The sequence below is a fragment of the Hippocampus zosterae genome, chromosome 15 (assembly GCF_025434085.1).
Source record: "Hippocampus zosterae strain Florida chromosome 15, ASM2543408v3, whole genome shotgun sequence".
Classification (NCBI taxonomy): domain Eukaryota; kingdom Metazoa; phylum Chordata; class Actinopteri; order Syngnathiformes; family Syngnathidae; genus Hippocampus; species Hippocampus zosterae.
Genome location: NC_067465.1, coordinates 14,053,331 through 14,077,038, shown reverse-complemented (window position 1 = coordinate 14,077,038; position 23,708 = coordinate 14,053,331). Strand labels below are relative to the sequence as shown.

Below are 23,708 nucleotides of genomic sequence, written 5' to 3'. Positions count from 1 at the left end.
GCATGAAAATAACAGTATGAGGAATAAAGACCTCCACTTATTTTGTCTCACGACTAGGGACCCTTCCAAGTTTGGGAGGGAGCTCCTGGAATAAGGACGTCCTCTCGAGGTCACCAGCGCCACGTCTTTCTCTTTAAGAACTACTGCATCATCTGCAAATCCAAGAGAGATAGCAACACCGATTCACAAACATACGTCTTTAAGAACATGATGAAGGTGAGACTCGACACCCCCTCCGGATAATCTGTCACGAGCTGCAGCGTATTTTTTATTTACACCCTGCCGCAGCTGAACAACATTGACGTGAATGACACGGTGGAGGGTGACGACCGCGCTTTTGAGATCTGGCACGAACGCGAAGATTCGGTGAGGAAGTACACTTTGCAGGCCCGAACTGTGACCATGAAAAACTCGTGGCTGAGAGACTTCCGAGAACTTCAGCAGAGATATAGCATGCCCACCTGGAGTAAGTCGACCAAACTTTCGTCTTCATTTCATTGTCACACTCTCACGACTTGGTTATGATCCTGATAAATTTAAAAACGTCTTTGGGAGTGAATGAGTTAAAGAGGTAACCGCTGAGCCCATTTGAACTCTGCTGTTAACCAAAACAGCAGCACCTGCTCAGATATATGTCCAAAATATAAGGTACCATTTTAGAAAATAACATTTTTCCAAAGCTTAGGGTTCGAATTTTTGTGACAACTTGACTCATACTGTAGCAGCTGAAAAAAATCCCTTGAAATAATTTCAAAAAAGAGTGGGAAACCCGATAAACAACAACATTTTCAAAAATATGTCCCCGATAATAGTTTTCACTGTTTTTCGGAAGGTCCTCCTGACTTTGTCGAAATACTGGCAAACTGCACAGCCGAGCTAGGGCAGACTGTTAAACTGGCGTGCAAGGCTACGGGAGTTCCCAAACCTGCCATCACCTGGTACAAGGGTAAGACATACCTTCCTCATCCACAATGTGGCCTTAAATAGCGAGTTAGCAAAGGTAAGAAATCTGGACTATTCTTGTTCATTGAAGACAATTCGCCTTGGATTCAGAAGGGTTCTTCAGTTCTTTCAATTTTAGATGTGGCCATGTCCCGGATGATTAAGAATCTACGCAGACATAAATCGAGTGTGTTTCACCAATGCTTCTGCTGACTTGCTGGCCGTAGATGGACGCATAGTTGAGGCAGACCCTCATCACATCATTATCGAGGACCCCGACGGCTCTTGCACGCTCATACTGGATAACATGACAGCCCAAGATTCGGGCCAGTACATGTGCTTTGCCACGAGCTCAGCTGGCAACGCCAGCACGCTGGGCAAGATCACCGTACAGGGTGAGCAGCTCACACACAGAAAGTCCCCAGGCTGCTTTTTTTGCTGCTTTTACCAGGTCATTCGTTTATGTCTTCAGTGCCTCCACGGTTTTTGAACAAATTGAGGAATGCAATTTGTGTCTCCGGTGAAGACGCTCAGTTCACCTGCGTCATCCAGAGCGCTCCCAGTCCCAAAATCAGGTAGCAGTGCTCAGGGGTTGCAGAGTACTTGTTTGTATCATTTGTCTGAAATGTCCCCACATCAATAATTTCTGGCTCTGTGTGAATGCGCGATCAAGATGGTTCAAGGACGGCCGCCTACTGAGCGACCAGGAAAAGTATGAGACCTACAGTGAGCTCCGCAGCGGAATTTTGGTCTTGGTGATCAAAAATGTGACGGATCGTGACCTGGGACACTACGAGTGTGAGGTTGGTCCGCATGAATGCATCCTGTGAGAAGCACTCTCAATTCCATCTCTAAATAAAGAAAGAAATTGGACATGACGAGAATTTCTCACTGTCGCCAGTTGTCCAACCGTCTGGGCAGTGCCAGGTGTGCCGCTGACTTAGTTCCTCCATCGGCCGCTAGCAGTGGTGAGCAGGCCATTGTTCTTGAAGGTAAGAAGAGATGGAGAACTTTCTAGGAGCTCACATTGTTTGCCGCATTCCATCTACTGAATGTATTCACTTTGCTCTCTGTCTAGTTACCGAGCAGGAAACAAAAATACCAAAGAAAACCATCATCATGTAAGTGCCATTCATGCATGGTCCATGTTCTTTTGATCGTTTTTTTTTGCCTTTATACTTACACGTACATAGAGGTATAGTGCAACAGTCAATATTTTTTCCACGGGAAGTACCGGTAATGGAAAATGTGAATAACTTTGTTCAAGGGTCAGGCCGTTGCAATTATAGAACCTTTCAATTGTTAACTTTACAGGTAAATATTAAAACACAATAAGTGAATGAATGCTTTGATTCTTACACAACTACATGATGGAAGCTCGATTTTTTTTTTCTCCGAAATTTGTGCGACGTTGTCATTTCGCATGCCGTGTGAACTGTATTGTGACTGCGATTCAAATTTGTGTAATGCAAAGCGTGAGTGCGAACAATTCTTCCCACGCGGCTAACAAAAAGGATTGGCTGTTCGCACGGGATGCAAATTTAACCACCAACTCAAAACACCTCATGACACGAAATAAATGATTGTCCTACTACGGCATGCTTCTTTTATGGCGGCATTTTGGAGAACCATCAGTCGCCATTTCACTTACACCAGGGGTGCCAAACTCATTTTTGTTGCGGGCTACATTGTAGTTCCGGTTTCCCTTGGAGGGCCGTTATGACAGTGAATTTTGTGAAACCATGTAAATGTTTAACCACCTCCACATATTATATACACAACGAACAACAAATAGATGGATAACTAGTTTTGACATCAGAAGTCAAGAATCATGGATTGTTCAAAGATTGTATTTATTTCATTATATACGACATTTTGGTTTAGACTTCAGCAAGCATCATGGAAGTTGACATGCTTGAATTGCTTCCGCGGGCCAAATAAAATAATGTGGCGGGCCAGATCTGGCCTGCGGGCCTTGACTTTGACACCTGTGACTAACACCATCCCTCCCTTGCTTGGACAGTCTGTGTGAAAATTGCACGTGAACCAGTGCCGAGTCCTCTTGGATAATAATGTCTGCGGTGGTGGTTTATTGGCAGCGAGGAGACAATCACCACAGTGGTGAAGAATCCAAGAATGAGGAGGCACAAGTCCCCTGGCATGACTGGCACTGGAGCCCACCGCTTGGAGATGACCACCTCAGAGACCTCCACCAGCAGAACCAGGAGGATGGCCGCCGCTCCCAGGAAAAGCGCGGTGCCAACCTACTATGTCACAGAAGCTGAGGGTGCGGAGGGTGCCAGTTCTGTTGTCGCGGAGAGCAAGCCCAATTGGGTTGAGGTGGAGGAGGTGATCGAGTACAAGGTCAATAAATCTCCCAGGCTGTCTAGGAGGAGGGGTGTGTCGCCGGCCAGCTCCACCGCTCCTTCCAGACCCAAAAGATCACCCGCGGAGAACCCGAATGCAAACAATTCCAATAATAATCTGGTGGAGCTGGGAGCCAGCGCCTGGGAGGATGAGGCGACTCCGTTTGGTTCAGGAGATCCCTTTGAGATCTCGTCTGTTCTTACCACGGCTGGGGAGGCTCGTAAAGACCCGGAGGATCTGCAAATCGTCATCTTGGAACCCGATGATGATAATGATGAAGACCTTTATGGAAAGCAGGAAGCAAAGACACTAACACGTGGAAGTCATGTTCTAGCACTGGAAGACTTGGAGGATTACGTCCCAAAGGAAGGAGGATATGACGGTTCGACCAGCTACGGTCCTGTCGAGAAGCCTTGTGAGATCTCCGTGCTCCAGAGGGAGGTTGGCGGCACCGCCGTGGGACATCCGGTGCTCCTCAACGTGGGACGTCCCGTGGCGGCTCCGAGGCATAGAAGCGGATTTTTCTCTCGCTGTAGAGAGCATCTAGCTGGCAATCTTTTCTCATCTAATTTGCCACAAGCAAGCAGTACACAGTCGGAAAGGCGCGTCCCCATTCAAGTGAGCGACGCCAAGCTGGAGGTGAAGCCTTCGTACTGCTCCGAGGTGCAGAGGGTGGGAGGAGGGCAGCGCAGCTTTAAAACCAAAATATCAACGCAGATGTCCGGCTATACATCCGTGGGAAACCCTGTCACACTTCAAATCAGCGACAAACAACAACCCCAAAACCAGTAGCTTTGTATTCTGTTCACCACAATCCTCCTTAGTCTTAAATGCCATCGGTTTGAATCCTCTCCTAACTTTCAGAATATTTTCAGCTGTTAGAAACCATTCCATATGACAAAATAATGATTGCACGATAAGACGCGATCACGACAGTCAAAACTGAGCGATCGTCACCTTCGATTTCCTCAAACCAAACTGTGGACCTGAAACCTGACTGTTTCTTGTCACAGACACTGAAAGAAAATAAGATCTTGTGGAATGACAATCAGTAACTATGGCATTAGAGTGCATACTACATCCATGGTACTCTTGTGCAACATAATACAGCACTGGTAAAATAGGAGATTTCCAGACCGTTAAATTAACGACTGCTTATGTTAGCAAAAGGTGGACACACTAGACTGGTTACTTGTCACCTTAAAGAACACAGACAACCTGTGTAGTCTACATTCACAACGTCACTGAGTGGAAAAGGAACCCACGCCGCTTGCACGGAATCCGTAGTGAGTGAAGCACGACACTGTCAATGACTTCAAAATTAAACTTTTACTCAGAAACACAACATTGTAATTGAGGGAAGTGTTATACAGTTACCATAAATGATAGCATTTAGGTATGAATTTGCTACCTTTTATTAGTATTTCATAAGATTTCATGTGTTGATTTAAATAGAAACTACTTCCAAAAGTTGATTGGTAAAGATCAATACGTTTTGTAGAGGGAGACGACGATTAGATAGTCAACCTAATTCAGTCATTTGCGTGAATCATTTATCATGTTGCTACATTTATAGTGCATTGAATTGTCTGAGTCTGTTCATGTGATGCAATAACGTGAGCTCGCGGGCTCTTTTTCAGTTCATTTAAATAATTGACTGCATGCTGCTTTTCCAAAGCACTGAGTATTTCAATTTAATAAAGGGATTAAAGTCCTGCTTTAATAGGGATTTGGATTCTGTGTCGTTCGTAACGCTCTCAAAAGATTGTAATCGCTTGTACTTAAAATGTGTTGTTTTTGAATGGAAAACATGTTTGCTTTCAAATGTGTTCAAATCTGAAAATTAAAAAAAATTAAATTGTTTCCACGTTTGTAAAAGACATACAAATTGTTCCTGTTGTTATTCCACATGAATGTTCACCAATAATAGTTTAAGCTGTTGAAGACTATTAGAAATTGGTTAATAGCCAAAACGGCAGTCTCCACCAAACCACAAAGAGGCTCCCGAATGAATTCAGGTCTGGAGTCTGACCATGTTCATCTCGTAGTCACAAAAATGATCTTAAGTTATGCGAATAATAATAATACATTTTATTTATAAGCACCTTTCAAGACACCCAAGGACACTGCAATAATAAAATAAAAACCCCACAAAACGATACAATACGGGTTGATAAATAAGTGTTCCAGTAAAAAGTATGAGCCCCGGAAATGGCTGTTTCAAACCAAAATAGCAGACTGTCTGTTCAATTTCATACAGGGGTCATTGAGACGTTTTTTTTGTTGTTGTATGTCCTGCTGTCATGGGCATGTCCGCCCAAATTTGTGAAAATTGGGTTCGGGGGGGGGGGGGGGGGGATTTTTAATAATTTTACTGGAGACCCTTTGACCCAGATACACAAAAATCAATGATTCCAAGAAACTCAAAGAAAAAGCTTGATATTTCATTTTGTTAGAATGCTCAACAGTCCACTACAGAAATCAATTTAAATGCAGGTTAAATACACATAATTGCTCCCCGCCCTTAAAAAAAATCCCCATGACATGGGACTTAATCCTAATACATGTTTTTTTTATCATAGTAAAAAGCAAAACATCAAGAAATGGAATACAAATATGCTTTCAGTTGACTTGCACACTCTCGGAAATTCAATGAAATGGATGTGTTTGTTTTTTTACCTGCACAAGTTTTCACACTGATTCATCACACATGGCACGAGGACAATGCACAATAGCACAAGGACTAAATCAGCTAAATCAGCTAAATATGTAAGCTTGACAGACCAGTTTGTCAACGTGTCGGAATGAGTTCAGTTACGTCCAGGGTGGAGAAAAACTGTTGCTGACTGCAGACAGTTTCCGTCGCCTGGCCTATCCAGGTCAGAATATAACACATAGCAAAGTTTCTAGAATACACATGTAAATAAGGATTTAAAAAAAAAAAGAGGAAAACTCCTTGTCGTTAAAAAAAAAGTTCCACTTTAGTAATAAAACACATCTAAACACACATGTAAACCTACATATTTGGACAAAATGCTCAGGGAGCTTTTCCAGACCACCTTTTTTTGGATGGAATGTTCACAATGAGGTTTGCCTCGTCTCCTATGAAGACATGTTGATTTTCTTGACCATGTTGATTTCCTGAAGGAGGAAGGGAAAAAAAACACAATAATCCAATCATTTTCATTGAATTCAGTGCACTTCTTGTCACTTGGAGATTGAAGTTTTATCTCCAACATAAAAGATTTTAAAAAACGACATTACATTCGTTAGAAATGATTTAAATGGATCACTCAATCAAAATTAAAACATAACTACTGGAGTTAATTGAATTGAGCTGTTAAATAAAAACAGTTGCACAACTATTTAATGCGGAATGTAGCATCCAAGCAATGATTGATCAAAAGTAGCATACAAGCAAAAGTTAAAGATAAATTAAATGTAGCGCTCAAGATGAATAATAAAACATAATTGCAGCTGTTAAAATGTAACCAAATATGGCATACAAGAGACACCTTAAAACCTGCTATTTAAAAACAATAATAATAAACCAGCATCACAACTTGCTAATGCTACCAGACCAAATCGTGATTGTGCAGACTTGTTTGGTTTATATTATAAACACAAAGTTAGGCATGGAAATGTCTAAATATATTTTTTAATAACTTGTTTCCAGTGTGCCACATTCCTCTAGCTATCTAATAATGTGATAATTCCATCATGATCTTCAATGCTAGCTCACTAATCTATAACATAAACTGAAAAATGATGTCTTCTCAGTAACTCTATAAATGGACATTAAAGTAGTAATGAACCACCAGCACAACCTGTTTAAAAGTAATGTAATGTAATGTAATGATAATCTTAATTATTCTTACACTTGCTTGGCAACGGAAAATCATACCGCTACGTTCATGAGTTAGCTTGCGCGACATAAGGAAACAGTGTTGAGTGGGACGCCAGGGCTGGCAACCTCAATCTATTTTAAGCTCACCTCAAGAAGAGCATCTTTTAAATGCCCATAAGCGTCTTCCAAGTTGTCATTCACGATCATGACGTCAAACATGTTGGGTTCTTTACCTGTGCGGGAGTACAAATATGCTCGCGTTATATTTGGATTCTGCGGTTTGTGATCTTCGGCAGGGTGCACAAATACCAATAATAAATGAATGGTTTAGTTCATTTATTTGTTCAATAATTATTCTTGCTGACAATGTCTACGACAGACATCTTGTTAGGGGGGTAGGAGACTCACATTTGTCATTTATGGAGTGCTGTGTTGGTCATCTCGAATATATGACACATAAGAACAGTGTAAATATAAACTGCTTTAAAAAAAACGGGAACACTTAAGAGTTACATTGTGTTGTTTACGTGTCCCCTTCATTTCTTTATTATTTTGGGGGTGGAGCAGTCCATTTGTGTGGAGGAAAAAAAAAAAAAAGAACTTACTCAACTCCATGTCCACCTTGGCGGCATCCAAGCGCTTCTGCAGGTTCTCTTCTGACTCAGTTTTTCTGGCTCTCAGACGGGCTTCCTAAAAGGACAGGTTGATTGCTAAATATTATGAGTAGGGATGTTCGATACCACTTCATTTCAGAATGAGTATTCTCTGTTTGACGACTCACCGATACCAAGTCCCGATACCGCTAGTACCGGTATTTAAAATTTCATTTGAAACTGACCCAAAAAATAAATAAATAAAATTGTGTTCAATGCTCATGGTGATTTGCCAATGTACCAAACTGCTGCAGTGTACTGCCAACAACTAACAAAGAGGATTTTCTCTATGCTGAATTCTTTTTTTTTTTGCCTAATGTAATGGTGGTTTTTCCAGCTTCTTTCATCTTCGGCATCTGGCTAAACTCAAGCCTCTCCTTTCTCCAGAGCACTTTGTAACAGTAATTCATGCCTTCATCACATCTCGGCTGGATTACTGTAATCCACTTTATTTTGGAGTCAGCCAAACCTCCATTAAGCGTCTCCAGTTGGTCCAGAATACTGCTGCTGGCCTCTTGACTGGTACTTGTAAGAGTACATAACTCCTACTCTGGCGTCCCTTTCTTGGCTCCCTTATACATTTTAGAGTTCTTTTTAAGATCCTATTATTTGCTTTCAAATCGTTAAATGGCCTCGCTACACCTTACCTCTGAGCTACCCCGCCCCGACAAACCTGCCCGGTGGCTCAGGTCTGGGGACCAGACATTATTAGAGATACCAAGAACTCAGAGGGCATTGAGCCTTTTCCATTGCTGGTACCTCTCTTTAGAATGGCCCCTCGTTGAATGTTAGGCAAGCCCCCTCGCTGCCCATCTTTAAAACTCGTCATAAAACTCATTTTTATTCTTTAGCTTTTGACTCGGGCATGAGACTTGATTTTTAGTTGTACTGTTTTTGTGCTTTCTACGGTCTTTGTTATTCATTTCTTGAATGTTGTTGTTTGAATTATTTTTGCTCCATGTACAGCACTTTGTATACGCCGGTGGTTCTTTTAAAATGCTCTGTGAATACAGTTGAGTTGAGTAAACCAAGGAATCCCTGCATATAGAAGACTTTTTCTCACCAGCACATCCAAAGACGGAGGCTGAATGGAGATGTATATGGGATTGAGGTCAGTCTTCTTGATATTCTTCACCCCTTGCATGTCGATGTCGAGAATGCAAATGAGGTTGCGTGCTTTGACGGCATCCACGGCGGCTCTGCTCGTCCCGTACATGTTCCCGGAAAACTCTGCGCTCTCAATGAATTCGCCTTTAGCGATGGCGGCCTGCATGGCTTCCCGTGTGACGTAATGATAATCTGGAAGAACAGCGAAAGAGGTCACGGGTTGATGACGAAGATAATGATAACGATGATGTCAAATATCCCAAAGAGGTGAAAATCGAATGTACCTTTGCCATTCTCTTCTCCAGGTCGTGGGTTTCTTGTTGTATCTGAGGGAGGAAGTCCAAATGTGTTCTGATTATGGATCAGCACAGTCAACGAAGACTAAACTTACCGCATGCTGATTTACTGTATATTTAAGTACCGTATAATTCAGCAACTGGGTGATGAAGTGCATCCTCCACAAGTGAAAATACAGTCACTGCTTTGACTGTCTTGAAGGGGGCTCTCGCTATTTGTTTTCACACTCAGGGCTGCCACTTCTACTATTGCACAACTAGCCTCATCATTCCTCCGTGGTTCTGCCTACTGTCGTCACAACAAAAGCTGTATTAAATGGTTTTTAGTAGGGAGGGGTGGGGGGGGGGTGCAACATGATCTGTGTTTCATTTGAATGAGACACAACCACCCCTCAAAGCAGGCTTATTTGAAGCTTAAAAAAAGGGCAAATGACAAATGTACTACAAGGCTCTTTTTTTTCTTTACAGAGCAGTTTTGCGAATCAATTACTTAATTTGAGGAGCAATTTTCTAAATTTGAGGATCACATTTATTTTGCAGGTTAAGCCCAGTGACCTGAATTAAATGACAAATATAACGCATGATAACTGGTTGTTTTTTTTTCATACATCAACTTTTATACTATATGTTCTTGGCAGCAAAATATAAATTTCAGTTTCAATTTAGTATTTGTTTGTCAAAGCTAAATTGAATTTTAAAATAAAAACATAAATCGTGCAGTCATTAAAAGTCAAAACTCAAGATTCAATAGTGAAAAATAAACAAATAAAATTACTTATAAGTGTTTTACATTATTTTAATTTACTTTTAGGTTCTATGCCCCTCCCTTGGCTGACATACGCCATCACAGTTTATGGTTCCGTTAATTCTTTTGTTGTAAATTAAAAACAAACAAACAAAAACAAAAACTCACGAGAGACGCTGAAGCCAAAGACACCATTGTATTCTTTCATGAGCTTATTGAGCAGAGTGCTTTTACCCGCCCCGGATGGGCCACTCAGCACCACAGGCCTCGGTCCAGCCATAGCTAAAAAAAGACAGGACAGAGAGAGTAAGAGGGCTTTGCTCACGGGTGACACACTGCAATTTTAGAGGCTGACTCACGAATTTGACTGAAAACAACACTGCAGCATTCCAGGCCGACTAACGAGGCTTTTACAAGACAGGCAATCAAGACAAGACACTCAAGGCACACTTGAGGAGAAGGCAGGGTAGGGCTATACAGATATTGGCATACCAGCTTAAGTAATGCGACTTTTGACCTTAATTCGTTGGTGGAAAAAAAAATTTAACCAGAGCAATCAGGAAGTGAGAGTTACATTACCGCAGAGGTTTTAAACCAATAAAAAGGTTGCAGAATGCCACCCTGGTTGCAAATGTCAGATGGGGCTCCGATTAGAGACGATTATCCACATGATAGCTGACAAGCAAAAAATTCCTAAAGGCATAGCAGTTCAGAAAAAAAGGGCATTTAATAGCCTTCTCGTATCCACGCGATCCCGTTGTGACCTGGTTGTGTTTGCAGGTGCAAATGACAAGAGTCCTTCTCCATTGTCTCTTCTCTTAAAGGGCCAGGGACTTCCTTTTTTTTGTTGCCTCATGGATGATCCTTGTGTATATATAGTAACAACTTCATACAGTCAAAGGGGGTTATAAATAGTACTAAACCCACACACCAATTGATTTTTTCCCCCCCTTGTCGTCTGGGATTGACACGGTTGGACCATAATGTGGCATTTTAGGTATGCGCCAGTAAAGACCAGATTTAAGGACTGCAATTTTTCTTTTTGTTCGTGAAGTGCAAATCCATTTTACTTAACTCCAATAACATTCTAGAATTAGAATTTCTAATTTGAATAAGTGCCCCAAAGTGCACGGTTATAAATCTGCAAAATTTGAATTAAAGTGGCAATGTGATACTCAGGTGGCAGTCATTTATGTCTTCATTACTACACCACAGCCTCTGACAGACCCGCAATTCAACACCGAGCACTTATATGTTGTGCAGCATGTCAGCAAATTAGATATTAGACTTCATCAACTCCAGCTGACTCTCATTGGAAGCAAATCATGTGAGATTTATTGGAAATGGGTTGCCAAGAAGAGTCACTTTACCGTCTACTGTAAATGCAGCCATATGTGTTGCATTGTATACACGAAGTAATGCTCATTTCCCTGCCATTCCTAGCTATAGTGCAAGCAAAATGTGGAAATACATCCTTACAATCATGTTACACACAGCTCAATAAAAATGCATGTTTGGTTGCTAAGCATCTAAAACTGCCACCCGGATCCGATTCCTGTTTTCCTAGATTGTAGCGACTCATTTTATACAGTTTAATAAGCGTTCAAATTATGATCTGAGAACAGCATTGTACTCATCGAAATAAGTAATAAACCGATGCACAACATGTGACTACTGAATAACATATTGCAATGAAACAACGCGTCTTGACAAGAGGCAAAAAACAAACAAACCGCAGCATCTTTATGGCAGCCGTTGCCACACTGCTAATAGCCGGAGAGACAGGGAACAAATAAACATGTTTGTTATTCCTACCTGAGTAAAGCCTGGCGAAATATCTCATATACATTGGCGGTTAATTGGACGTCACTTTCCGAGGACGCCCCTGAGGGATTGTGCTCTTCCTCGGGCTCAGGCTGGTCTCCTTTGCTCCGAGAGACATTTTGCGCTTGTTCCGTGTCATACGTCATTACTACGCGACCGAGTGAGTAAACAAGCCGAGTGCGTGAGCGACAGGATACGCACATATACAGGCCAAGAAAGCAACAAAACATTGGCGGATTTTCTTAGGGTTTTTTTTGTAATCCAAAAAGTCCAAGGTGCTTAAACGTTTTTAATTAATTTAGATTTAAGGCCCTGATACGTATTGAGACAAATATTGAGTGATCGTGTGACGTCTGTTGATTTTTCCATTCATATAGGGATACCACTTTGGGTCAACTTATATAAATATTCATAGATACAGCATGTTTAACTGTCTATGAAGTCTATTCATATCCCACCAGGAAGAAAGTTGTACGGCATATCCAAGAGGGGTCGTTAAGGAATTCCCCGGATGTTAGAACGACAGAGGCCGCTACTGTGGGGCCAAAGCTAACTAGCTATATTTCTTCGCTTTTCATAAAAAAAGCCGAACATGTTCGGTTCTTCGAGAGCCGGAGGGGTTCGAGGAGGCCAGGACCAGTTCAACTGGGATGACGTTAAGGTGGACAAACACCGAGAGAATTATCTGGGTAAGTATGCAAAGCAATGCTAAACGCTCGCGTGTTTTAGCTCCCAAGCACGAGTAGCCAGGCAAGAGCTAATAAGTTGATTAACGCGCTAACGTGGCATCGTGACGCATCGTGCTGCATTTTCTTACCTTTTCCTACTGTGTCCTTCATCACACGGGTTCTTGATTGTTTGATACTTGTTTTAGAGCGGTGCCGTGTGCTTCTTAAGTCCAATCCATCGCCCACCCTGGGCTGATCCACGTAGCCGCTCTGCTATTTGAGCCCCCCTTCAACTGGGTCAACATGGAATGCTACGTGGAAGGCCACCGTGTTTGCGAAGTACAGCATTAACATCAATAAATTGAATGCTATACCATTTGCCATTTATTGCATCTTACTCGTGAAATGTGAACTGATTATTGTGCCAAGCCCGCTATTCTCGCGGGAAAGTCGTGAATTCTGTCGTATGAATGGCAAAAGATGGATACACACAGGGTTGTTATACCTTCTCCCATCTGACGGAAGATAATTAAATTATTTTGCCTACTACCACGCATCGCCGGCATCTTGAGATGAAGAAATATATATTTACTTGTGAGTAATAATTTTCGGACAAATTAAGTGAAATTGGATAACTTCGCATGGCACCCTGAGCTCCAAGGCAAACTATTTAGTCATCACTGATGTGCTTATTAAATGTTAGTGTCATTATGACTTAACTGCCGGCAATACATTAACACGGGTTGGTGATGAACTATGGTGTTTTTCGATTTATGCACAAATATGGATTATGTCGCAACTGAAGGAACAGAACCAACGGCACTCTATTTCTTATGGGGAAAATAAATGTTCACCTTCTTTTGTTTTTGTTCTTTCTTGCAGGAAATTCTCTCATGGCTCCAGTTGGTCGATGGCAAAAAGGCAAAGATCTGACATGGTACGCTAAAGACAAAACTGGCCGCGCCCGAACTAAAGAGGAGGAGCTCGCTGCTGTAAAGGCTGCAGAACATGACGCATTGATGGCTGCGTTGTAAGTGTGCCACCCAGAATATGTTACCGTAATTGGTAAAAGAAGAAATACAATGTCGAAAAAGTGTTATGTACAACTGATTGTCACTGTCATTGTAGAGGTCATAAGGTCATAAAGAGACAACCCACTGGCCTGACAAAAGAGGTAATGTATTCCACCCTGTTTTCTTTCACCCCAAAACTTTTAGGCATTTTGAAGTAATCCATTAACCCAAATGGCTGGCATTTCAACAGGACTTGGCAGATATGTGTAGAAGAGAAGACGATGATGGTGAAGAAAAAAATGTAGATCGGCTCTCGGGATTGGGAAGCTCCAGGTGTGGTTTTTGTTTTATTTTTCGTGTGAAAATATCTTAAAGGCTGTTATGTAAATGTAATACAGTATTTTCAATAATGCTAATCAAATCCCTGCTTATTGAACAAATTGTTCTGGTTTGCTTATCGTTTCATAATGCAGTGAAAAAATACAATACTCTAGCCACCAGTTGTACAGTATTTGCGTCCAACAACAACAATATTCCTCTTGACATTCAGCCTCAACAAGCTGCTTATCACAGATAAGAGCTGCGGTGTTTGTTTCTATTTACAGGGCCGGCTCGCGCAAAATGGTCCTCACCCAAAAGGAAAAGGAGGCTGTTAAAATGGGCCTTCCAGTTTTTACGGTAAAGCCAAACACAAACGCTCGATTTGGAGTGAAACGCTCCGGAGCTTAGACACAGCATGCTCTGTGACACTGGTTGACTTTAAAGTATTTCCTCATTTCAGAAAATGTTAGTGATAAGGACTGAAATGAGTCATTGAGTAATTGGAGTAGCTCAATTAAAGGGGTTTGAATTCAGCTTTTAAAACTGGTTCCACAGTATACACTTCTATACATGTGGTGACTGTTTATTCGTGAAGGCTTTATTGTCTACAACTTGATGAAACATAAGAAACGTTTTTTTACTTGGTGGTTACTTTCAGCACCACAAGACTGCAAATCATCCAGAAACTTCAACTGCAAAGACATCAGAGAGTGCAGAAAAAGAAGAGGTAGAGCAATGGTAAGAAAGCATGCGTACTATACTACATTAAGCCTCACTTGCATAATCAAAGTACTTTTCAAGTACTGCTTGTAGTTGTTTCAAAAACTCTGCTGGTTGTAAAAACAATGTTAACTTATTCACAGTATGATCGTCATTGTTGTTTGCGTCATTGTTGTTTGCCCTAGTGCGGAATTGCACAGCGCCGTAAACTGACACCGCAATATGAAATGGTGTTTTGAGCGTTCATTATTTTTCGGAAAGGCAGACTGAAATGCAGGTCTTCCGTTGGCTCTCGTTGTATTGTGTGAGTTTCCCTCATGTGGCATCCCATCAGCTTTGCTGGAAATAAATACTTTTTTACAGTCCTAGTGAGGCTCTTAACTCATTTTGCTTTTCTTTTTATTGTTGTTTTGAATAGTTTTAGTCAGGAGACCAAGAAGAAAAAGAAAGAAAAGAAGAGCAAAAAGGAGAAAAAGAAGAAGAAGAAAAAGAAGAGGCAGAGAAGCGACTCTTCCTCGGATTCAGATGACGACAGAAAGAGGTTGGTTGAACAGTGAGCACATTTTAGGCCCCTTGTACATGATTTATATTCGGTTTACACCAAGCTACTCTTAGTTCAGATGCATTTGTGATGATTCGAAAAGATTCACTAGAGGGCGCCCACCTCAAACCAACCAGTCATTGCTTGCGTTTTGGAAGCGTGGAAACTGGAGCCTGATGCTCTCCAATAAACCGGAGACAATCAAAAAAGGAGGAAAAAGGATTTCACTGAACTGCATCGGGGCGAGGCATTTATCAATAATAGTTCATTTTTTCATTGTTATGGAGATTTTTATTCAAAAGGAGAACAAATACATAAAATATATTTGTTTCAACAGAAAAAAAAGTATACACCCATTAAGTATACACTCATTTACTAAAGAATAGGACCGATGACAAATGTATTTTAGGGGGTTCAGGCTGTCCCGCGCCTACACCCGAAGACGGCTGGGATAAGCTCCAGCTACCCTTGTGAGGATAAGCGGATCAGAAAATGGATGGATGGATAGACACAGTCATAAAATATTTTAGAAACTTTCATTTATTTCAGTAGATACATTGAAAAAGTGGAACTCATAGTGCTGAAGCATCATTAAATTGCAGTTCACCCCTAATTTGTCTAGTCATCTGAAAAATCATGTCCATGGTTTCTTATGCAATGTTGTAATGTCTTGCCAAGGAAGCATTTAGGTTTTTGTTTGGCGTAAGGCGTAATCCTCATGAAGTCTGTCAAAATAAAGTCATGAAATAACTTGCACTGTTCAACTTGTTTGGATGAATTTCTATTTTTATTCTTTTTTTTTTTTGTCCATACCTACATTGGAAGTGGAAATGAGAGGGAAAGTGGGGGTAGATAAAATTCAGTAATCTGAATATGATACGAATGGGGACGCACACAACTCTGTTGAAGGCGACGGGGATGCTTCTCGCTCTAAAATGCCTGCCTTCATGATTCAAGAGAAGGATGAGAAGCCAAAGTCTGATTATTTGCTTTCTATTGCTCTTCAGGCCCCGAAAGGACCACCACCATCCTAATCCATCATACCGCAGTCAGAGTGGAGCCAGACCCCATGACAGCCATTCAAGGGGGGGACCGAAGGCACAGCAACAGCCCCCACGCCCTCATCATCGACAGCAGCGCCACGACACAGACACCTCCGACGGGGGGTCCCCTGTCCCCCGTAACCCCTCGGGCCACAAGACGGCCCCTAGCGGGGCCGCACAAAGCCACAGGCGACGCCACGACACAGACTCGGACAGCTAATGTGCTTCTCCGTCACCCAGTCCCAACCCGCCCCTCCCACTCGCTCACTCATAAAGACGCTCTTCAAAAGCTTGAGCGCTCCTGAAGACCTCATTTACCTAATGGAGGTTTTGAGGGCCATTTTTGTTGATTTGCCATTTATTACCACTTCTTTGTTTTTACCCTCAATAACAACGATTAAACCTTTTATGTACCATTCAGAATTGGCCCATTGTTTTATTTGTTTTTTGTTTTGTTTTTTTGGACATATTACTAACTCCTAATCAAGTCTTATTACTTGATACCTCAAAGGCAACAGTAGCCATAGAACAGCAAATGTATCTTAGTGCATACATAAAAGACACATTCCTTTGTTTAATTCATTGATAGCATAACTTAAAGTAATTTTACAAGCAGACATCCTTTATGCTAACAAAAGCACTATAATTGCTGATGACTAATATGAAAATGTCCCGAGAGGGTGAGTAGTTTAACTGTATTTTACTTTCATTATGCAGTTGTTGAGGTTAATTTTTTTACTCTTTTTATTATGCAAATGCTAACCTAAATAGTGTTTAGTCAAACGTGTAGCAAGTCACTCATAATGACAAGCATGAAAATGACCAGAGAAATTCGCCAACAAGCTCCATTATGTCAAGCCCCTATCAAAGTTGAGCAGTTTTACTTGATTGTACTTTTTATTAACATGTTTAGGATATTGCTGTACTGATGTTATTCAGCAGATTGCTAAGCGAACTGTGCTGTACCTGGAAATGCCTGGAGAAGCCGGCTAGCAATCTTCAATGTGCCAGGTTTCTTCTAGGGGTGAGTAGTTTTGGCTTGTAAATATTGTATCGGGGTGAAAGAATTCTTGTGTTGTTACCAAGCTGATGCTAACCTAAATATCCTGTCCTTGAAAGTGTGACGACTAGCATGAAAATTACTGGAGAAGCTCCCCAACAATATCCGCTGTATCAGGCATCTTCAAAGGGTGAGTAGTTTTACTTTACCTTTTTTTTTTTTTTTAAATGGTTGAAAGTTTGTCTTAATGTTACCGAGCAGAAGCTAACCTAAATAACATGCAGCTAACTAAGGTATGGAATCAAAAACATCACCCTGCAGACGCTAACCGAAATAGCATGAGCTAAAAAGCATGTACCGGTAGTCTAAAATGAGAAGAACTTCTCTGCTAACCGTCTCTGTTATCTCCCGTCGTTTCATAGGGTGAGTAGTTGTGCTTCTTATGTTTATGGTAAAAATGTTTTGAAATGTTTTTTTTTTTTAATGTACGGTGACGCTTTGAGCCTTGGGCAGGGGACTTCAGTTCACGGTTTTATATGGGGGGGGGGGTGTTTAAAATGACGACTTGGAACTTGTCCTTCTCTAATGCTACGAGAGACCAGTTAATCCCTTGAAGGTTCACACCTCCGACTGGTTCACTGCCATTGTAATAGCTGCTCCGATTAGAGCCTTGTGTTTGTATGGGCCCTTAATGAGGAGGGGCTGCACCTATGGGGGTGCATTAAAAAAAGAGCAAGGAATTCATAGAAAGAAAGAAAAAAACAGATGCCCCCACTTTTTTTTAACGCATTAGTGTGCCACACACAAACCAAGCTGATGGAGCAGCAGGACAGGACGGTCCACACAAAGGCTCACTATGAGCAGCCATGGACTTGCCCTACCCACCCCTTTGCCACCGCCTCCATTTTATAGGCATGGCTGCATGAACCATAGCAGCCTAATCAACCTGCAAGAATGCCCTTCTAGATTCCCTCCCTAGCCTACGCAGCGTGCATGCGGCAGGTCACTCACTGCTTCAGGCCAAACATTTAAGTGTTCTCCTACAGCCATAGGCAGCACATTGCTCTCCCACTGGGTCACCTAATGAGTGCAGTTATGACACCCCCTTTTGTCAATCGAAGATGGAAGTGTCACACAACCAGAAAGTACATTTAAATAATTACCCCCTTCATTTGGTGGGCTTCAGGACAACTGGGAAATGTCCTTAAGTAGGCCAGCCAGAGACCAGAATTGAATCTGATTGAACATCCCCTGAAAGGTCTGAAATTGGCTCTCGACAAATTCTTGCCATCCGCCCTGATGGAGCTCGAGAGGTGCTGCAAAAGGGAATGGTCAAAACTGTCCCAAGATCGGTGTTGCAAGCCTGTATTGTGGCATCATATCCAAAAAGACCTGCGGCATTAATTGTTGCTGAAAGGAGCACTTACAACGCATAACTTTTCTTTGTTTTTTTTGTATTCACTGTGGGTCTGTGGCACTAGGCTGGCTCTCTCAGGTCAGTTTTGGCTGTGACTTTGGTGTGCTTCATCTCCAGTACGTCGCATGAACACAACCCCAGGAAGCATACACTTCCTTTTTCGTCAAGTGTGGGGTCACACACATTTGAAATATGAATTTGTTTATCCCTCTTGAGGCAAATGATTTAGTATTTTAAAAAATGCATTAATGGTTAATTTTGTAACATTGAACCACTTTTATTGCAGAGTCGAGTATAAAGAAAAAATCAATTGCAGGTACATTGAATCCATTTAACTTTTATTAAAGTGCGTCTTAACTCGCAATACCCATAGATTAATTCAAACATTTCAATAATTAGAAATCACAAAAACACACCCACCCCATCTATATTCAGAACAGTGCAGTAACATTGAGGAAAAAACAGGAGGCAACACTTTGATAGATGAAGGCATGATATAGGTTTCTGTTTGTACCAAACGTGAACCATGTGCAGCAGAAGAAATATTCTTTATTCTTTATTGCTGTTCAAAAGCCTTGCCTCTTTCCAAAAGGCATCGAGTACAGCCACGACGTTGTACCGTCACAAGGCGGGCCTAACGTGTGATAAGTTGTGCATCGTTTTTAAGTTAGTGTATGCTCTTTAAGGCAAACGTGGACCTGAGACAGACAAAATAGAAAAAGAAAATGCCCTTCCAACAAGATATGTTGCATGTAACATTCCAGTGTTTACCAAATGGGAGGTGGCCTGGATCTTGTTATTCTGGCACATTGTCGCAAGTGCATCTTTTTTTTTTTTTTTGCCAACTGGTCATATGGTTGCTGGGCAAAGTTGATTCCACACTTCCCTCATTTATCACCCATCCGAAAGGCAAACAATCAGACCAGAAAAATTCAAGTAAAGTTGGCCCATTACCAAAATCTATTACATAAAATACAAACACGTCAGCTTTGGCCAATCGAGGTAATCGTCCAGTGTATCTGCGGTAACGACAGCTCAGTAAAGGCAGAATGTAAAAAGGTATGAGGTGAGCGTTAGTGGTTTTTCAGCCTGTTGGACAACCAATCGAGTCCCTCGTAGAGGCCTTCCCCATTTGTGGCGCAGGTAGCCTGGATGTACCATTGTCTGTCGCGCAGGGAGTGAAGACCCAGCTTGTCTGTGATTTCAGATGCAGTCATGGCATTGGGCAGGTCCTGTCAAGGCCACATTGGAAAAGAAACATGATCAGAATGCTCGGGAAACAAGTCGCTCAGCACAAGACAAACACAAATTTGCGGTTGGAAATGGACACTTGGGTTTGTGCTTGTGCACGTCCATTTGCGGGTGCTCAATATACTTTATACTTATACCTCACTTTCATGAGGTTTTATTGGGTTTTCATGAGTGTGAACAATGCACATGTCGACGGAAGTCGGATTGCACTTCTTTCAGGAAGACGACTCACCTGTTTATTAGCAAAAACTAAGAGCAAAGCGCCGCTCAGTTCATCCTCCGCCAACATCCTCATGAGCTCCTCACGAGCCTCGGAGCATCGATCTCGGTCGTTGCTGTCCACCACAAAAATGAGACCTGTGACAGAAACACACCTTAGGCGGGGTACACGCATACCAATGATCAAGCCACATCACAGGAGGGAGCATCTTGTGTGAAAAGGCGTTTTCCTCCCCAGTTAGCTTTTATTGGTATAAATTGAACCATGGATTGTATTAATTCTTAGCTACCAACATATTTGCTAAAAGCTAACTTCTGTTCCTAAATTATAACAACGTTGTGAAAAGACAGCGTTACTTTTTCAGAAACACGTACTCCAACTTTTCAATTGTGACTGTGCCTTTTGCCGTTATTGCCAAATAATGCAGGAAGTTACTTCTTAGTTCACTACACCTGTTTTCAGACCAGAAAGTTCACTGAAGTGAGACCGCGAGAAAACCGCCTAAGTGATGATGATTGGGTGAGGTCGATTCAAATTTCCTTGTAAGCCACTCAGAGGGAGTTTAGGAGGTCTGTTGGAACAAACGAAAACAAGCACTCGCACGAGTTGACAAGTAGTGGGGTGTGAGGTCTGAGGAACGAGCCCAGTCAAATATTGACAAATGAAATCAGCCTTCCTTGACAGTAATGTGAAATGTTACTTTTCTGGAAATAAAATTAAAATAATCAATGTACAGTATGCCATATGCACATTGCGGCATGCTCAAAAATCCAAAATGTTTGACATTTTTTTCACGTTTTTAAATTATGTTACCAATTATTACTTTTCTGAGAAAGTGACTACTAGTTAACTGATTTGTTTTAAAGGAACGTAAATTGCCCAACATTGGTAAGCGCACATTTTTCTTCTCCCTGTTTGGCTTTTTAACATTTTTAAAACGGTGATTCCATTTCAGCAAGATGCAGGGTGATGCCTTAACACATGCCTTGTGTGTTCTGAAAATAATGACGCCACAGCGGTCGAATCTTGTCCTGACCACCAACGTCCCACACCGTAAAGCTGATGTTCTTGTACTCCACCGTCTCCACATTAAAGCCTGCATGGCAGAAAGTACGGTCACGTTAATGTCCACACCCAGAACACTGACAAACACGCTGATGTTTATTTACCTATTGTTGGGATGGTGGTGACAATCTCCCCAAGCTTGAGTTTGTACAAAATGGTGGTTTTGCCTGCCGCATCCAAGCCCACCATGAGGATCCTCATTTCCTTCTTGCCCAAGAATTTGAACAGGGTTTCAAATATATTTCCCATGGCTGGCACTGTTGCTGCTGAGAGGAATGTGCTGACAGGAATGTCTTGTCTGGAGAAACAAAACACCCATTGTCAACATAGCTAGGACATGGAGAGGTTGCTTCAGGTGCGACAGTGACGTCACTGAAATGGGATGCGCTCTTAAAAATTAAGACCAAGCCAAAATTATGATCAGTTCTTGAAATCAAAATACATTCAAATGAAGTAAAAACGTTAAAACCACCATTCGGCGTATAAGAAAAAAGCACCGGCTGGTGTTGAGAATGAGTTGAATATGAAATTACAAATGACAAACACTTAATCAAGTCGTCACGTAACCAGAAAACGTTATCTCGCGAGGCGTCGGCGGCACTTATTCGAAAGACTGTTTGAATGAAGTGAATTGCCGAAAACAGCCGATGTTACACTTCGGGAAGTAAGCCAACCGATTCGGTTAGCGCTTAGCTCCTCGACACTTACCCCTGCCGCTTGTCATCAACGCTGCCCCCCGCTTATAACAAAACAAGACTCGCAATGACACAACGCTGGGGAAAGAAGAAAGAAGTTTCTCAGCTGAGCACTTACAAGGAGCTTTTGCCTTGTGGCAACTTCAAGGCGTTTCCTTCCTCCGGGAAATGGCGACCATTGGACACGTCACAACATCCGTCATGGCTTCTCTTCCGTGTTCGTCCTGCCATTCCGCGGGATATTGCCTCCTGTGGTCAAAAAGGGGCACTTCAATCGGCCTAGGTGAGTTCACTGTAAAAAGGAAAGGACAAACGAATATGTAAAATTAATCTGTCTCTCAATATTAATAGTATTAATCATATTACGTTGTCTGGAGAAAAAATGTTCTGAGGTTAAAGTAATTTTATAACAATGGTGCATAGTTTTGTGTGCCTATATTTGCAATATATATTTATCCCAATATATCCCAATAATATTACATAACAATAATAATAATTAGGACAAGAAATACATTATTATTCCTCAGCATAAAACCGATCACTTTTATTGTATTAAATTTACTGGTAAATGAGCAACAGTACAAGTAGTAGTGTTTTTAATCACAATAAATCCACTTCCTTTTTCATTTTAAACCAAGCAGGTCATTGAAAAAGGAGCTCATTGAGGGGCCAGTTGAATTTTAACCAGGGTCAACTATGCCAGCTACCCCCAGCGGGGGGGCAGCAGGAGGCCAGTTGAGTTTATAGCTGGTGACAGACCACACAGAAAAGGGTCATACTCCCAGCCCCCACTAAAACCATAATTTGTGTTTGGCCCTGCCAGGCGCGCCCGAGACCTCTTTCAGTATATTTGCACGCGTTGTTGTCATTCATGTGGGTGTTGTTTACCCAGAAACAAAAATGATTTACAATGGAGAAAATTACTTTTCAATCATTGTTTGGAGTGAGTACAATTTTTTTAATAATCTCACTCAAAACAGTAGTGTACAGAGACCTATTGAAGCCGTGTCCTATTTTAATAACTATTTTTTCAAGGTGCAAAGGATCCTGAATGAGGGATCAGCGTGTAATTTGCCATGCATGTGTTTGGAATATGCAAGGGAACCGAAGTACCCGGAGAAAACCCACGCAGACAATGGAGAGAACATGCAAACTCCACATAGGAAGGCCCCATCCGGAATCGAACCCCGTACTTCTGCATTGTGAGGCGGACATGCTAACCAGTCAATCATCAAGCCACCCCAGCAACAAAATTATCTGAAAATCTCATTCATATCTAAAATAATAATTGAATCACACAAAAAAATATGCTCTCTTAAGTGTTTAGAATCACAGCTTTCATAGATTGTGGTACCTGTACTAATTAGCTTTTGCTAATAGTTACTGTAGCTTAGGGGTGATTCGCTCAGCACGAAACGTTACCTATGTTCCATAAAAGGGGGACTTGGAGCGAGATTAGCTGAGCTCTGTTGTTCTTTTGTAAACAGTCATACCACTGACCTCGCTGGTCTCTGATCCACTGGTTAAAGGACACTTTGATTCTCTCCTCTTTCATCTCAAACCGCTTCAAACAACAAAGCGTGTGACGGAAAAGTGGTTAGGACTGCACGACTGTTTGTGTTTTATGTTGTGTGTTGTGTTTATTATTTTACTTTATGTTAACTGTTTTGTAAAGCGCTTTGTTACAGCTGCCGCTGTTGTGAAAGCGCTATATAAATCAGAATGTATTGTATTGTATTGTATTGTAAACAACTTGAAATTGGCTTCTATAAAACACACACAGGCACAAACACACACATGGCGGTTTCCAAAACCACTCTTGACTTTTTCGCGCTCGTCGCCTCATCCTTTAATTTTGTACTGAAGACACCCAGGCAAAGAATTCTTCAACTCCCCCCCAAAAAAAACAAAACAAACAAATGGGCTTTTCCTTTTGGTTCAGATGGTGGTCAGCCAATAAAAGCCATCAATCA

At 41.7% G+C, this 23,708-nt stretch overlaps 4 protein-coding genes across 16 annotated transcripts in view; 2 read left to right on the top strand and 2 right to left on the bottom strand.

Moving 5' to 3' along the window:
• obscnb (obscurin, cytoskeletal calmodulin and titin-interacting RhoGEF b) overlaps window positions 1-5,189 on the top strand; it is a 64,502-nt gene extending 59,313 nt beyond the window's left edge. For all 11 annotated transcript variants that reach the window (XM_052088343.1, XM_052088345.1, XM_052088341.1 and 8 more), the window contains 9 exons: window positions 58-216; window positions 289-466; window positions 833-946; window positions 1,170-1,337; window positions 1,415-1,517; window positions 1,616-1,745; window positions 1,844-1,934; window positions 2,021-2,063; window positions 3,042-5,189. In XM_052088343.1, coding sequence (XP_051944303.1) covers window positions 58-216; window positions 289-466; window positions 833-946; window positions 1,170-1,337; window positions 1,415-1,517; window positions 1,616-1,745; window positions 1,844-1,934; window positions 2,021-2,063; window positions 3,042-4,101 — 2,046 coding nt within the window. In that variant the 3' untranslated portion in view covers window positions 4,102-5,189. The remainder of the gene's footprint in view (window positions 1-57; window positions 217-288; window positions 467-832; window positions 947-1,169; window positions 1,338-1,414; window positions 1,518-1,615; window positions 1,746-1,843; window positions 1,935-2,020; window positions 2,064-3,041) is intronic.
• A 543-nt stretch (window positions 5,190-5,732) lies between these two features.
• Window positions 5,733-11,920, bottom strand: guk1a (guanylate kinase 1a). Its single transcript, XM_052088589.1, has 7 exons — window positions 11,773-11,920; window positions 10,126-10,239; window positions 9,201-9,242; window positions 8,873-9,108; window positions 7,762-7,846; window positions 7,304-7,389; window positions 5,733-6,450 (listed from the first exon to the last, which is right to left on the bottom strand). The coding sequence occupies exons 1-7, from the start codon at window positions 11,804-11,806 to the stop codon at window positions 6,412-6,414; spliced, it is 636 nt and encodes a 211-aa protein (XP_051944549.1). The 5' UTR covers window positions 11,807-11,920; the 3' UTR covers window positions 5,733-6,411.
• c15h1orf35 (chromosome 15 C1orf35 homolog) lies at window positions 11,862-19,738 on the top strand. Of its 3 annotated transcripts, none has more exons than XM_052088559.1 (10): window positions 11,862-11,941; window positions 12,368-12,470; window positions 13,332-13,479; window positions 13,578-13,623; window positions 13,713-13,795; window positions 14,068-14,140; window positions 14,442-14,521; window positions 14,922-15,044; window positions 16,052-17,111; window positions 17,207-19,738. In XM_052088559.1, exons 2-9 carry the CDS (start codon window positions 12,374-12,376, stop codon window positions 16,305-16,307), a joined length of 906 nt encoding a protein of 301 aa, XP_051944519.1. In that variant the 5' UTR covers window positions 11,862-11,941; window positions 12,368-12,373; the 3' UTR covers window positions 16,308-17,111; window positions 17,207-19,738. The 3 variants fall into 3 exon arrangements, with proteins under 3 accessions (XP_051944519.1, XP_051944518.1, XP_051944517.1); XM_052088558.1 differs by having other exon boundaries at window positions 11,920-12,056; XM_052088557.1 differs by lacking the exon at window positions 11,862-11,941 and having other exon boundaries at window positions 12,359-12,470.
• On the bottom strand, window positions 18,822-21,962 carry LOC127616778 (ADP-ribosylation factor 1-like). The gene is made up of 5 exons (XM_052088593.1): window positions 21,734-21,962; window positions 21,145-21,331; window positions 20,961-21,071; window positions 19,988-20,112; window positions 18,822-19,736 (listed from the first exon to the last, which is right to left on the bottom strand). Exons 2-5 carry the CDS (start codon window positions 21,287-21,289, stop codon window positions 19,578-19,580), a joined length of 540 nt encoding a protein of 179 aa, XP_051944553.1. The 5' UTR covers window positions 21,290-21,331; window positions 21,734-21,962; the 3' UTR covers window positions 18,822-19,577.
• Between the last annotated feature and the right edge of the window lie 1,746 nt (window positions 21,963-23,708).